Here is a 12,285-nt window from a genome sequence, read left to right on the forward strand (position 1 = left end):
TGTTGGAATATACAGTTATTTTGGCTCATACATATTCATACATTCATATGCCACCATTGTAAAGTAGTAAGAATCCAATGTGCATAGCGTTATGCAGCTTCCAGATGACATTTTGACTACACATTCACTGCTGACCCATGGCTGAATGTGACTGACCAGAATGTCCTATTGACTTTTTTTAGTCTCTGGAATACCTTACTGCATCTTATGGCATATTATTAGTGAAGTGCTTGATACTTCCCGTTCCCAGGCCAATACCCTTATGATAGAAGGGTTCCCTGAGACTATCACAGGGTGTCCAACTACTGGGAACCCATGCATTCAGCTGTAATCGGAGCTGGGCCAAGCAGCATTAGGTCTATTCCCATGCACAGGACATGCCATAAGTGTCTAACTTTGCGATCTGCATTTATCTCGACAATGGGGCCACCTCTCCACTCACAGTGACACTCTCCATTCACTTCTATGGGCATTCTGAAAATAGCTGAACATGCTTATTTGGCTATTCTCTAAACTACCATAGAATGGACTGGAGAGAACTGTGCGTGCCAGGCAACTCTCCACTCACAGCAGCCATGAGGCAGGACCCCATTTTCAAGATGACATGAATGTGGAGATAGGAATAATCCTTAGGTATTACACGGTTCTTACTAAGCCCTTCATGGCTCTGTCTAATAGATGAGAGTTTTGAATAGAGGACCCCCTTTATTTACACAAAATTCTTTAATAGGGCATTTGAAAAAGTTTTCCTTAAACCAGACAACATCTTTAAATGTAGACTGATTTACATTAAAGCATGCATACAATAGGTATACTGTATAAAAGGGCATTTGCTGCCAGAAACCCTAAATTGTATGGTTTCTCATCTCACTGTCCATCAAGACATCTATGCAAGTTTTATTGTCTTGGACATATCTTAGCAGTAGTATAAAGTAATTGCTTCGGGCTATACTGTTCTATGAAATGCATTATTCATTCTTTGCTAGCTCTGAAGATATAGTACATAATTTCACCATAGCTTGCTAATTTTGTGGTAAAGCAAGGTAATCTCTTTGCATGACTTTAAATTCTTGCACAGCAGGAAGAGATGGATCTTTTGCCATGTGTGGAGGCACTTTGTCATTTACGGGCGTCATCTTCTTTTCTAAATTCTCTTGACTTCCATGAATTCCAGGGAAGAAGCAATAATCTCCCACCTGCTTCAACACAAGAGGACCGGTCCCATCAGGATTAGTGATCATCAAGGGTCCTTCTTGGGGAACTTTGACATCAGAGGGTGATGGAATGGTAAAGTACCTGCTTTTCTTAGGATCATCATCCTTCTGGGGTGTCTGCAGAGGAGGATGTTTTTTCATATTCAACACGTAACACATTTCATTTACAGGGGATATAGTCTGACACGATGGGATGAACTCCTTGGGAGGACTCAACATCTTGCTGTTACATTTAGGCAGCATAAAATAATCTGACGACTTTGATTGTTTTGCAATTAAATTTGACATTGATTGCGCTTGAGTAAAAATGAAGTATGGACTGTTGTGGTCCATCTTGGAAAGATGTTCTGTAGGTTGTGATAAGAGTGGTGCTTTTACTTCATGAGCAATGTCTAGCAATTTGCAAGAAGCTTGGTGATTCTGGACATTTTCTGCAGTTGGTGGAGCCATTGAGTATGGTCCCAGTGGAGATGCATTAGGCTTTGCTGGTGTCTCCATTACAAATGCTTCTGAAGTGGATTTCGGTGATTCAATTGGACTGTGAAGGATAAAGTAGAACACATGTTTTTAAATTATTTTCACTTGAAAATACATGACACATCATAAAGAATGACACGCTGTGTTAAAGGTGTATTCCAACACAATGAACATGCTCTTCCATGACCTGCAAATGGTTAAAAAATAATCTTATACTCACTGGCGGGATTGCCACTCAACCAATCACTTGCTGTAGCGATGACCCACCTCAACCAGCCAATGATTAAGCATTCCCAGTCATTTCCTGCTGTGTCAAGAACAGGAGAGGAGCAAGACATAGAGTGCAGCTGGGACCCGGGCACCATTGGACTAGCAGTGATAGGGAAAAGTCAAGGTGTTTTTATTTTAACCATTTGCAGGCCATGATACAGCTTTTTGATTGTGCTGGAATACCCCTTTAAACTTTTGTTATCCTCTATATAAGACAACCAGTTTATATAGTTTACCGGTGAATGCAGTGCTTTATTAAATCGTTGGCATATTGGGTCATTGACTGTGGGAAGAGATTACTGATCATTTAAAACATTCTAAGAAAAGGCCCTGACACATATTTCGCTGCACCGCTTCTTCTGAGGAGAACTGGGATTTGAGGTGGAGATCAAGCCCATATAACTAGTGATACCTTACACTGGTTCATAATCGGTTTCCTTTCTACAACATTGTCACTAATCAAGTAAGGCGAGTCCTGACAAAGGCAGCCAGAGTGTTCCGAAACGCCTTTCTAGACTGCTGTACACTAAAGTGTGATGTCACAGTCAGGAAGTGTAGAGCTTGTATGGGAACAGTTGGAACTGGAGTGTCTCCCGGACTAATAGCTATTGCAGGACATTCACTCTGTCTACTAACTACAAGCTACTGAACTATTGGAACCGGAACTAATGCATTACATGCATGGAAACGACTGCACTTGGAAGGGACACTAGCTGCAGTCTGAGGATCACCGCTGCCAACTTCTTCACAAACACTTTGTGCAGTTAGCAAGTTTTTTTACTACCTATGTAATTTATACTGTATGGCACATATGTAGTAATAGGTGTATCATGCTGTATGGACTTTTTGGCTTTTATAGACAGAGAGCGGTGCATGTGATTAAAGGGGATGTTCAGTTTTTTTTTTATGTGCTCCCCACGAGCGGTATCTGTGAAGAGAGCTGAACTCACCTGCTTCCTGACACTCCATTTGGGTTCTGTGGATCCTGGGGTGTCCTCACCGGATTTCCAGTCCCGCATGTAAAATTCCTGCCAATGACTGCTGGGTCACATGCCGCTTGGGAACATGTGAACGCTGAGGCCAGTCATTGCCTGTAACAGTACATATAGGGACAGGAAGCCTTCTGAAGACAGTGCAGGAGCTATGGAGTCTGGCCAGAGTGGCGGGCAGCAGTTTAGTATAAATCTCTTCACAGGTACCACTGAGGTTGAGGGGGGGGAAGGGGGGGGGGGGCACTGAAAAAAAAAGTTCCTGGATAAACCTTTTAAGGTGGAAGTGTTTTTGTTTTATCAGTGTGGAAATATGCCATTGAGAATCGTACCATTGGTTAAGTGCCTATGTTCTATTCACTTATTAATTTATATTTTGTGCTTGTGCGCTGCATATTACCTAAAGAGTCACTGAGTTTTGAGAAAACTTTTGATATGTCATAGACATATCAAAAGTTTTGATCAGTGAGGGTCTGAGTGATAGGACCCCCAACGATCGCTAGAACTAGGGGAGAGATCGCATATCACTCTCTCTTTACTGCAGAGCACGGGGTCGCAGAGGACCCATAGGCTTCTATTGAGTCCGTCTCGCTTCCTCTCCTGCAGTGAGGAGAGACAGCACACTATGCCGCCACCCCCAAAAAAGGGTGCATAACCTTAACTTGTTTTTAATTATTTAGTTAGAATTAATAACATGTATAGTATTTTCACAATTGTGACTCGGTTTATTAGATATATCAAGGGTATTGATGTTCATACCTGGAGGTGACTGATGGGGCTTTTGTCTGGACTGTAGGAGTCACTCACTGTGCCAGCTTATAACTGGCATAGATTTGTTTTACTCTCACAGCGCCCACAGCACATCATGATGGTGATTGCTAGTATCACTGCCATGGTTTCCTTGGCAAAGAAGATAATATTAGGCCTCTTTCACACTTGCGTTGTTGGGATCCGGCATGCACTTCCGTTGCCGGAGGTGCCTGCCGGATCCGTAACAACGCAAGTGTACTGAAAGCATTTGAAGACGGAACCGTCTTCCAAATGCTTTCAGTGTTACTATGGCACCCAGGACGCTATTAAAGTCCTGGTTGCCATAGTAGGAGCGGGGAGCGGGGGAGCGGTATACTTACAGTCCGTGCGGCTCCCCGGGCGCTCCAGAATGACGTCAGAGCGCCCCATGCGCATGGATGACGTGATCCATGTGATCACGTGATCCATGCGCTTGGGGCGCCCTGACGTCACTCTGGAGCGCCCGGGGAGCCGCACGGACGGTAAGTATACTGCTCCCCGCTACACTTACCATGGCTGTCAGGACTTTAGCGTCCCGGTAGCCATGGTAACTATTCAGAAAAAGCTAAACGTCGGGTCCGGCAATGCGCCGAAACGACGTTTAGCTTAAGGCCGGATCCGGATCAATGCCTTTCAATGGGCATTGATCCCGGATCCGGCCTTGCGGCAAGTCTTCAGGATTTTTGGCCGGAGCAAAAAGCGCAGCATGCTGCGGTATTTTCTCCGGCCAAAAAACGTTCCGTACCGGAACTGAAGACATCCTGATGCATCCTGAACGGATTACTCTCCATTCAGAATGCATTAGGATAATCCTGATCAGTATTCTTCCGGCATAGAGCCCCGACGACGGAACTCTATGCCGGAAGACAATAACGCAAGTGTGAAAGAGCCCTTAACTGAGTCTGGTTCTGATTTTGTCTGTTGCCCCATCCCATGCAATGACTGTGTATTTTCATGCTTAAGTAATCTTGGCTGGAATACACAGGCAGTTATGGAAGTTCCATCTGTTCACCCAAGACGCTGTATGCCCTGTGTTTGGGTTTTATGTACAGAACGTGTGTAGTTGGCATTCTTCATCTGGGAGCTCAGCCAGCAACAAAAAAATCTGTTCAACAGTCTAGATAACGTATGAGCACTGCGGCTTAGTGAAAACTGAGACCTACAACAATGGCTTCCTTTCTAATAGATATTCATCACGGAATGTGCATCTTTATACATTCAATTTCAGCTCTTTATAGACACATCCAACCTCTAATACATAAAGACACCTGCTCAGAGAAGAGAAAATAGATGGTTTTTCCAGCAACCAAATTTGAACACAGTTCATTTAAAAATTGTCAGAACCTATTGATGTCAAGCAAAAAAAAAAAAAAAACATTTGAATGCTACTCTACATCCACGTTTGTCCTTTTATTGCTCCAGTGCATCTAAAAAAGTAAGAAGCTTTGCAAACAGCCAGGGTAAAAAATATTCTGCTCTCTTTAGGGTACCTGCACATGGTGCCGATTTCTGTGCAAAAATTTTCTGCATGAACTTCCAACACCAAAGTCGCACACAAAAAAATAAAAAGGACATAAATCTGCACTATTTATTGTCGTTTTGGTGTGGTTTATGTTGTGGATTTTGTTCAGATTTTCTGTTTATGTAAACAACCCTATTGAAGTCTATGGGAGAAACCATCCACGGAAGGAGTGGAATCGCACAAATAATTGACACGCTGCGAATTTTAAAATTCGAAAAAACAGGTCATTTTCCGCGCCTAAGACAAAAAGCATAGATACTTTTCTGCATTGTGTGCATGACAGATTATGCTCCACAAATTTCTGCGACTGAAAATTGGGTCCATTTAACTGAATGGGGCTGTTTTGGCAGAAAGCACATGGATTTCTGCAAGTCACATTCAAGTGAATGGAACAGATTTTCAGTTGCATAAAATTTCTCAAGTGTAGCATAATTCCAGTTTAGGGCTCTTTCACACCTGCGTTCTTTTCTTCCGGCATAGAGTTTCGTCGGGGCTCTATGCCGGAAGAATCCTGATCAGGATTATCCCCATGCATTCTGAATGGAGTGAAATCCGTTCAGGATGCATCACGATGTCTTCAGTTCCGGAACTGAACGTTTTTTGGCCGGAGAAAATACCGCAGCATGCTGCGCTTTTTGCTCCGGGACGCTAAAGTCCTGGCAGCCATAGTAAAGTGTAGCGGGGAGCGGGGGAGCAGCATACTTACCGTCCGTGCGGCTCCCGGGGCGCTCCAGAGTGACGTCAGGGCGCCCCAAGCGCATGGATCATGTGATCGCATTGGACACGTCATCCATGCGCATGGGGCGCCCTGACGCATGGGGCGCCCTGAAGAATACTGCTCCCCCGCTCCCCGCTCCTACTATGGCAACCAGGACTTTAATAGCGTCCTGGGTGCCATAGTAACACTGAAAGCATTTTGAAGACGGTTCCGTCTTCAAATGCTTTCAGTACACCTGCGTTTTTCCGGATCCGGAGTGTAATTCCGGCAAGTGGAGTACATGCCGGATCCGGACAACGCAAGTGTGAAAGAGCCCTAAGAGGTGTGTTATGACATAAGCTAAAAATAAAGGGGGTCATTTACTATGCTGAATTACGCCTAAGTTAGGCCGGCACATCTCATTTGCAGTTTTCTTTGCCTGTTTCAAGTGTAGAAAAAGGTCTAAATGTAAGACAGCTCAGAAGCTGTCTTACATTTAGAACTGGCGCTGGATGTGCTGAAGTTATGGAGCCCTAGTTTATGGCTTTGTTAAGATCAGCGCCTAAAACGTCAGTCTTAATAAATGTGCTGCAAAATAATTATTTTAGGCCAGATTCACACATGACAGTTTGTTGCAATTTTTGAGTTGTGTTCATTTATTTTAGTAGCTGATGGTGAATCCTGAACACAGAAAGAGTCAGAAAAATAGCACATCATGAAAAGCCCTGTGTTATTTACTCTTAGGCCTCTTTCACACAGGCGAGTTTTCCACGCGGGTGCAATGCGTGAGGTGAACGCATTGCTCCCGCACTGAATCCGGACCCATTCACTTCTATGGGGCTGAGCGGTGATTTTCACGCATCACTTGTGCGTTGCGTGAAAATCGCAGCATGCTCTATAATGTGCGTTTTTCACGCAACGCAGGCCCCATAGAAGTGAATGGGGCTGCGCGAAAATCGCAAGCATCCACAAGAAAGTGCGGATGCGGTGCGATTTTCACACATGGTTTCTAGATGACGATCGGGATGGAGACCCAATCATTATGATTTTCCCTTATAACATGGTTATAAGGGAAAATAATAGCATTCTTAATACAGAATATAAGTAAATTATGGATGGAGGGGTTAAAAAAATTAAATTAAATTAAACTCACCTCATCCACTTGTTCGCGCTGCCCGGCTCATCTTCTTTCTTCTTCTTGATGACCTGGGAGAAAAAGAACCTTTGGTGACGTCACTGCACTGATCACATGGTCCATCACATGGTCCATTACCATGGTGATGGACCATGTGATGAGCGCAGTGACGTCCCCAAAGGTCCTTTTCCTTCCAGGTCATCAAAGAAGAAGAAATAAAACGAGCCAGGCAGCGCGAGCAAGTGGATGAGGTGAGTTTAATTTTTTATTTTTTTTTAACCCCCCCATCCATAATTCACTTAGCATTCTGTATTAAGAATGCTAATATTTTCCCTTATAACCATGTTTAAGGGATCGCTGTACTTGGGGGGGGTCATTCTCACAAGAATCGTCGTCCACTGCAGCTTTCGAGGCCAAACATTGCATTTATTGGGACATTTTTCATACACGGAACAGTCCAGTTAATAATCACTGGGTGTGGTGAGGTTCCCACATACATCAAAACAAAACAAATACCTGCCCGGCTGGGCTCTCACCACACCTGTTAATGTGGCCCTGACTCAGCTACAGAACCCTGTTCACACACGGAACCCATATGTGGCTTTTTCTCAGCCCGTAGTTCCCCAGCCTCTCCGGCTGTAATCAGTCTGTACCTGTATGGGGAAGTGTGGCCCAACAGTCCTCCCGACTCCGGCCTTGTGACCCTTGAATCCCGGCGTCACAGCGTTCCCCAAACTTCGGGCTGTCACAGTGCCCCGGGGTCTCTCAGCCTGGCGAGCTTAGACCACGCACAGAGCCTCTGCTCTGGGTCTCTGTATCTCACAGCATATCTCTCCCCAGACTGACCTACTCTGAGGCGCTTTATGCCAGCCTGATTACAGCAGGCCTCACCTCAGGTAGAAAGGAAAACCGTACTGGAAGGGTGTGGACTGGCAACTCCCTCTACCAAGCCTAGCCACCAGTCCAAGTAAAATCCAGCCCAGAAAATGTATGCAAAAATGTCTCAGCAAACTATGCTTTGCTGAGACTACTGCCACTCTCTGGATTTTATCTGTCTCACCCATCTGAGGTACCTGAAGTGGGACAACACAATTTCCAGCACTGTTCACATTACCACACATGTTGTAAGGGAAAATAATAAAATCTACACAACACCGATCCCAAACCCAAACCCGAACTTCTGTGAAGAAGTCTTGGTTCGGGTCTGGGTACCAAACATGCCAATTTTTCTCACGCATTAAAACGCTTTGCACTCAGGCGGAAAAAGCGCACATTTTCCCGCGACGCACCCGCATCCTATCCCGCCCTCACACGCGACGCCCATGTGAAAGAGGCCTTATACTTCTTTTTATGCTGTTATGGCCCAATCTGCTGAATATATTCTGACAGACAGAGTTATTTGTGTCTTAAAGAGGTTTTCCGGGATTTTTATATTGATGAGTCATAATAATAATCTTTATCATATTCTGCAGCGCTTTAAAATTCAGAGTGTTCATGCACAAATCAAAAGACATAACAAAATGACAGGGTAATAAATAAACAACTAAAACACCAGGAGTGAGGGCTCTTCTCGCAAGAGTTTACAGTCTATGAGGGAATAGGGGGACACAAAAGGTAAAGTGGTTCAGCCAACCTACGTACTAAACAGATTTGTGCAGGCTGAGCTGCATGAACTACTGCATTGGACGTGGGGATTAATGTCAGAAGTTGTTCAGTTCACAATAAGAGTTCGAGGCGGTAAACGGTGAAGAGTCAGTTTACCGAACATGATAACTAGAGATGAACGAATTTCAAAAAAATTTGATTCGGCCGTTTCGCCTAATTTTCCGAAAAGATTCAATTCAATACAAATTTATTCGTAGAGAATCGCATTAAAAAACAGCTATTTCCTGGCTGCAGAGAGCCTTTATAGTGCTGTAGATTTGTAGAACACTGTGCCTTGCAGTAACACACATAGGGAGTCTGCTGTGGTAGTGAAACAATACTGTGAGTCAGTATGACATGCAGATGACAGGAGTCGCTCTTAGAATCAATGCACACTTCACTTATTTGGGCAGTTACGGGGCCAAAACTGACCAAATAACTCAAGTGTGAACTCAGCCTTACAGGTCGATGTTACCTCCTTTTACACCGTTGTCAGCTGATTCCACATAGATGTCTACAGAATCTGTTCTATTAAACGCTTATATGAGTAGAGCCCCCTCCTGACAGAGTGGAAAGGGTGTCAGCAGTAAGTTTGTGTTGACATCACTGATTATTTTGCCCTTCCTCTGATTCGTCAGAACAATAGCCCCCAAAAAACGGATCCTGTCTGTTGAGCATCCGCCATCACTCGGTCAGCATTTGGTCAGTAATCCATCAGTATTGCTAAAGCAAAAAAACAGGAGTGGATCCAAAACAGAGATGACACGTAAATAGAATATTTGCATATCTTCTGTGTTTTGTACCCACTCCTGCTTTTGGCTATCAAATCATAACCCAATTCTGATGGGACCATACAGGTCTTACAGCTGCTACATAGACAGGATCCATTTTGCGTAAAATTTTTACTTCCTTCTCACAGATCAGAAAGAAGGGTCAAATAAATGATGTCAACCAGGCCAAAAATGCAAAATAGTGTCCCAGTCATGAAGTGGGGAGGGTAAGAACTGCACAAGAAGTCCACAGAGTGGCCCAATAACATAGTGGTGAGGTGGAAGCAGCATGAGAAGACCACAGAGTGGCCCAGTGACATAGTGTTGAGGTAGCAGCAGCATTAGGAGACCACAAAGTGGCCCAGTGACATAGTGGTGAGGTGGTAGCAGCATGAGGAGACCACAGAGTGACATAGTGGTGAGGTGGCAGCAGTATGAGGAGACCACAGAGTAGCCCAGTGACATAGTGTTGAGGTAGCAGCAGCATGAGAAGACCACAGAGTGGCCGAGTGACATAGTGGTGAGGTGGCAGCAGCATGAGGAGACCACAGAGTGGCCCAGTGACATAGTGTTGAGGTAGCAGCAGCATGAGGGGACCACAGAGTGGCCTAGTGATATTGTGGTGAGGTGGCAGCAGCATGAGGAGACCACAGAGTGGCCCAGTAACATAGTGTTGTGGTAGCAGCAGCATGAGGAGGCCACAGAGTGGCCCAGTGACATAGTGGTGAGGTGGCAGCAGCATGAGGAGACCACAGAGTGGCCCAGTGACATAGTGTTGAGGTAGCAGCAGCATGTGGAGGCCACAGAGTGGCCCAGTGACATAGTGGTGAGGTGGTAGTAGCATGAGGAGACCACAGAGTGGCCCAGAGACAGAGTTGTGAGTTGGCAACAGCATAAGGAGACTACAGAGTGGCAAGGTGACATAGTGTGGAGGTGGCAGCAGCATGAGGAGGCCACAGAGTGGCACAATGACAAAGTGTGGAGGTGGCAGAAGCAGCATGAGGAGACCTGAGGGATGAAGTGGTAGCAGCATCAGGAGACCACAGAGTGATCCGGTGACAGAGTGGGGAGGTGGGTGGCAATAACAGCACCCGTTGACGATGGTGGGTGTAAGAAGGAGCTCTTAGCATCAGATGTGTGGCATCAGGCAGGTGGCAGCATCAGAATAGTAGCTGAGGCAGGTAGCCAGAAGAAACCGGTCTCTTGTCAAGGTTTGGGTGAGGCAGCATGGATGATCTAATATGATGTATCAGGCATTGGTGGGTTGAAATTCTGGCTGATCCACGCCTGATTCATCTTGACAAAGGTCAATCTCTCCACATTTTGAGTTCTCCTTGGGGTAACTATGGCCCCCACCGCACTAAACACCCGCTCTGATGCCACACTTCTAGCCGGGCAGGACAGTTTTTCCAGGGCAAACTCGGCCAGTTGCGGCCACAAATCCAGTTTGGCTGTCCAGTAGTCCAGCGGATCTTCAATGTAGGGTCGCAGGGTGCTGTCCAAGTATGCCACCACCTGCTAGTTCATGTTCTTCTCCAGGTCTAGCTGCTGGTGAGTATTTTCTTCACTAGGTGGGTGAAGAAAGCTGCTCATCAGCGACTCTAGACTCAAGTTGCTGCTGATGGAGCTGGTGCTGCTCCTACCCACACACCCACCCCACCACAGCAGCCATGGCAGTGGAACGTGAGTGCAGAGGGCCCCCCTGGTCAGACTTGCGAGAGAATGGGCGATGGCGCACATAGGCAGCAACCAACTGACTACATAAGATGTCTCTATAGTAGTTCAGTTTATCCTCTCTCTCAGCTGGTGTAAAAAAGGCCCCCATTTTGGACCGATAGCGAGTGTCCAACAAGGTGGAGAGACAGAAGTCATCCCTCTGCCAAATGGTGACAATTCTGCTGTCACTACCCAAGCAAGTGAGCATGCAGCGGGCATTTGCGCAAGTGACTCGGAGGGACTCCCTGCCTCCGTCTGCACTGCATACTGCCACGGTGTGCCTGGGTCATCTGCCTCATCGTCCTCATCTCCCTCTTGCTCCTCCAGCTGCTCCTCCTCTCCTGTCACCTGTGTAGAAAAACCACCCATTTCCCTACACATTGTTTGTGCTCCAATGTCCTCCTCCTCCAGTTCAGCCCTCACAGTGCTCATGTGGCCGTGACCAGCCAGATTTAGCAGCATCTGTTCCAGGACATATAGTAGTGGAACGATGTTGTTCATCCCGTAGTCCTGGCAACTGACAAATAACGTGGCCTCCTCAAAGGGCCTGAGCAAACGGCAGGTGTCACGCATGAGCTGCCACTGGCTAACATCGAAGTTACACAGGGGAGTTGTAACGATTCGGTGTGGGAGGGAAACACCACACCGAGCATATGTGTGAAGGGGAAACAGGGAATCAGGCCTGAGAACTAGGGAAGGAAGATGGACACATCATAATTAAAACCCTAACCAAAATCCTGACTGACTACCAGTATTAAAGGACCCCAAAGGTAGGTGAGTTCATACGCAGGAATACCTAGAGTCCTATCTAGCCCCATAGGACCCTGGAACTAATGGCAGGGACGAGACTACCTGTTCCTCCAAAAGGAAGGGCGAACAGGAGTCTACTTTAGGCCTAATACAAACAATAGGGAAATGTAACGCACAGAACCCAAACAAAATACAAAAGGGAAAGGAAAGACTTAACTTCAAAGAGTCTATGGAATCACCAGGATCTTAGCTGAGATCCAACCACAAACAATCCACAGGCACAGAAGCTATAAACCGCACAGCATAGTGGGA

General features: G+C 45.8%; 1 protein-coding gene across 1 annotated transcript in view; it reads right to left on the bottom strand.

The window, feature by feature from the left end:
* Nucleotides 1-603: 603 nt before the first annotated feature.
* The window catches only part of CSF2RB (colony stimulating factor 2 receptor subunit beta), a 74,748-nt gene continuing 63,066 nt past the window's right edge, over nt 604-12,285 (bottom strand). The window contains exon 14 of the mRNA XM_040408785.1: nt 604-1,752. Within this exon, the coding sequence (XP_040264719.1) occupies nt 1,023-1,752 (730 nt within the window). The 3' untranslated portion in view covers nt 604-1,022. The remainder of the gene's footprint in view (nt 1,753-12,285) is intronic.

The sequence above is a fragment of the Bufo bufo genome, chromosome 9 (genome assembly GCF_905171765.1).
Source record: "Bufo bufo chromosome 9, aBufBuf1.1, whole genome shotgun sequence".
Classification (NCBI taxonomy): domain Eukaryota; kingdom Metazoa; phylum Chordata; class Amphibia; order Anura; family Bufonidae; genus Bufo; species Bufo bufo.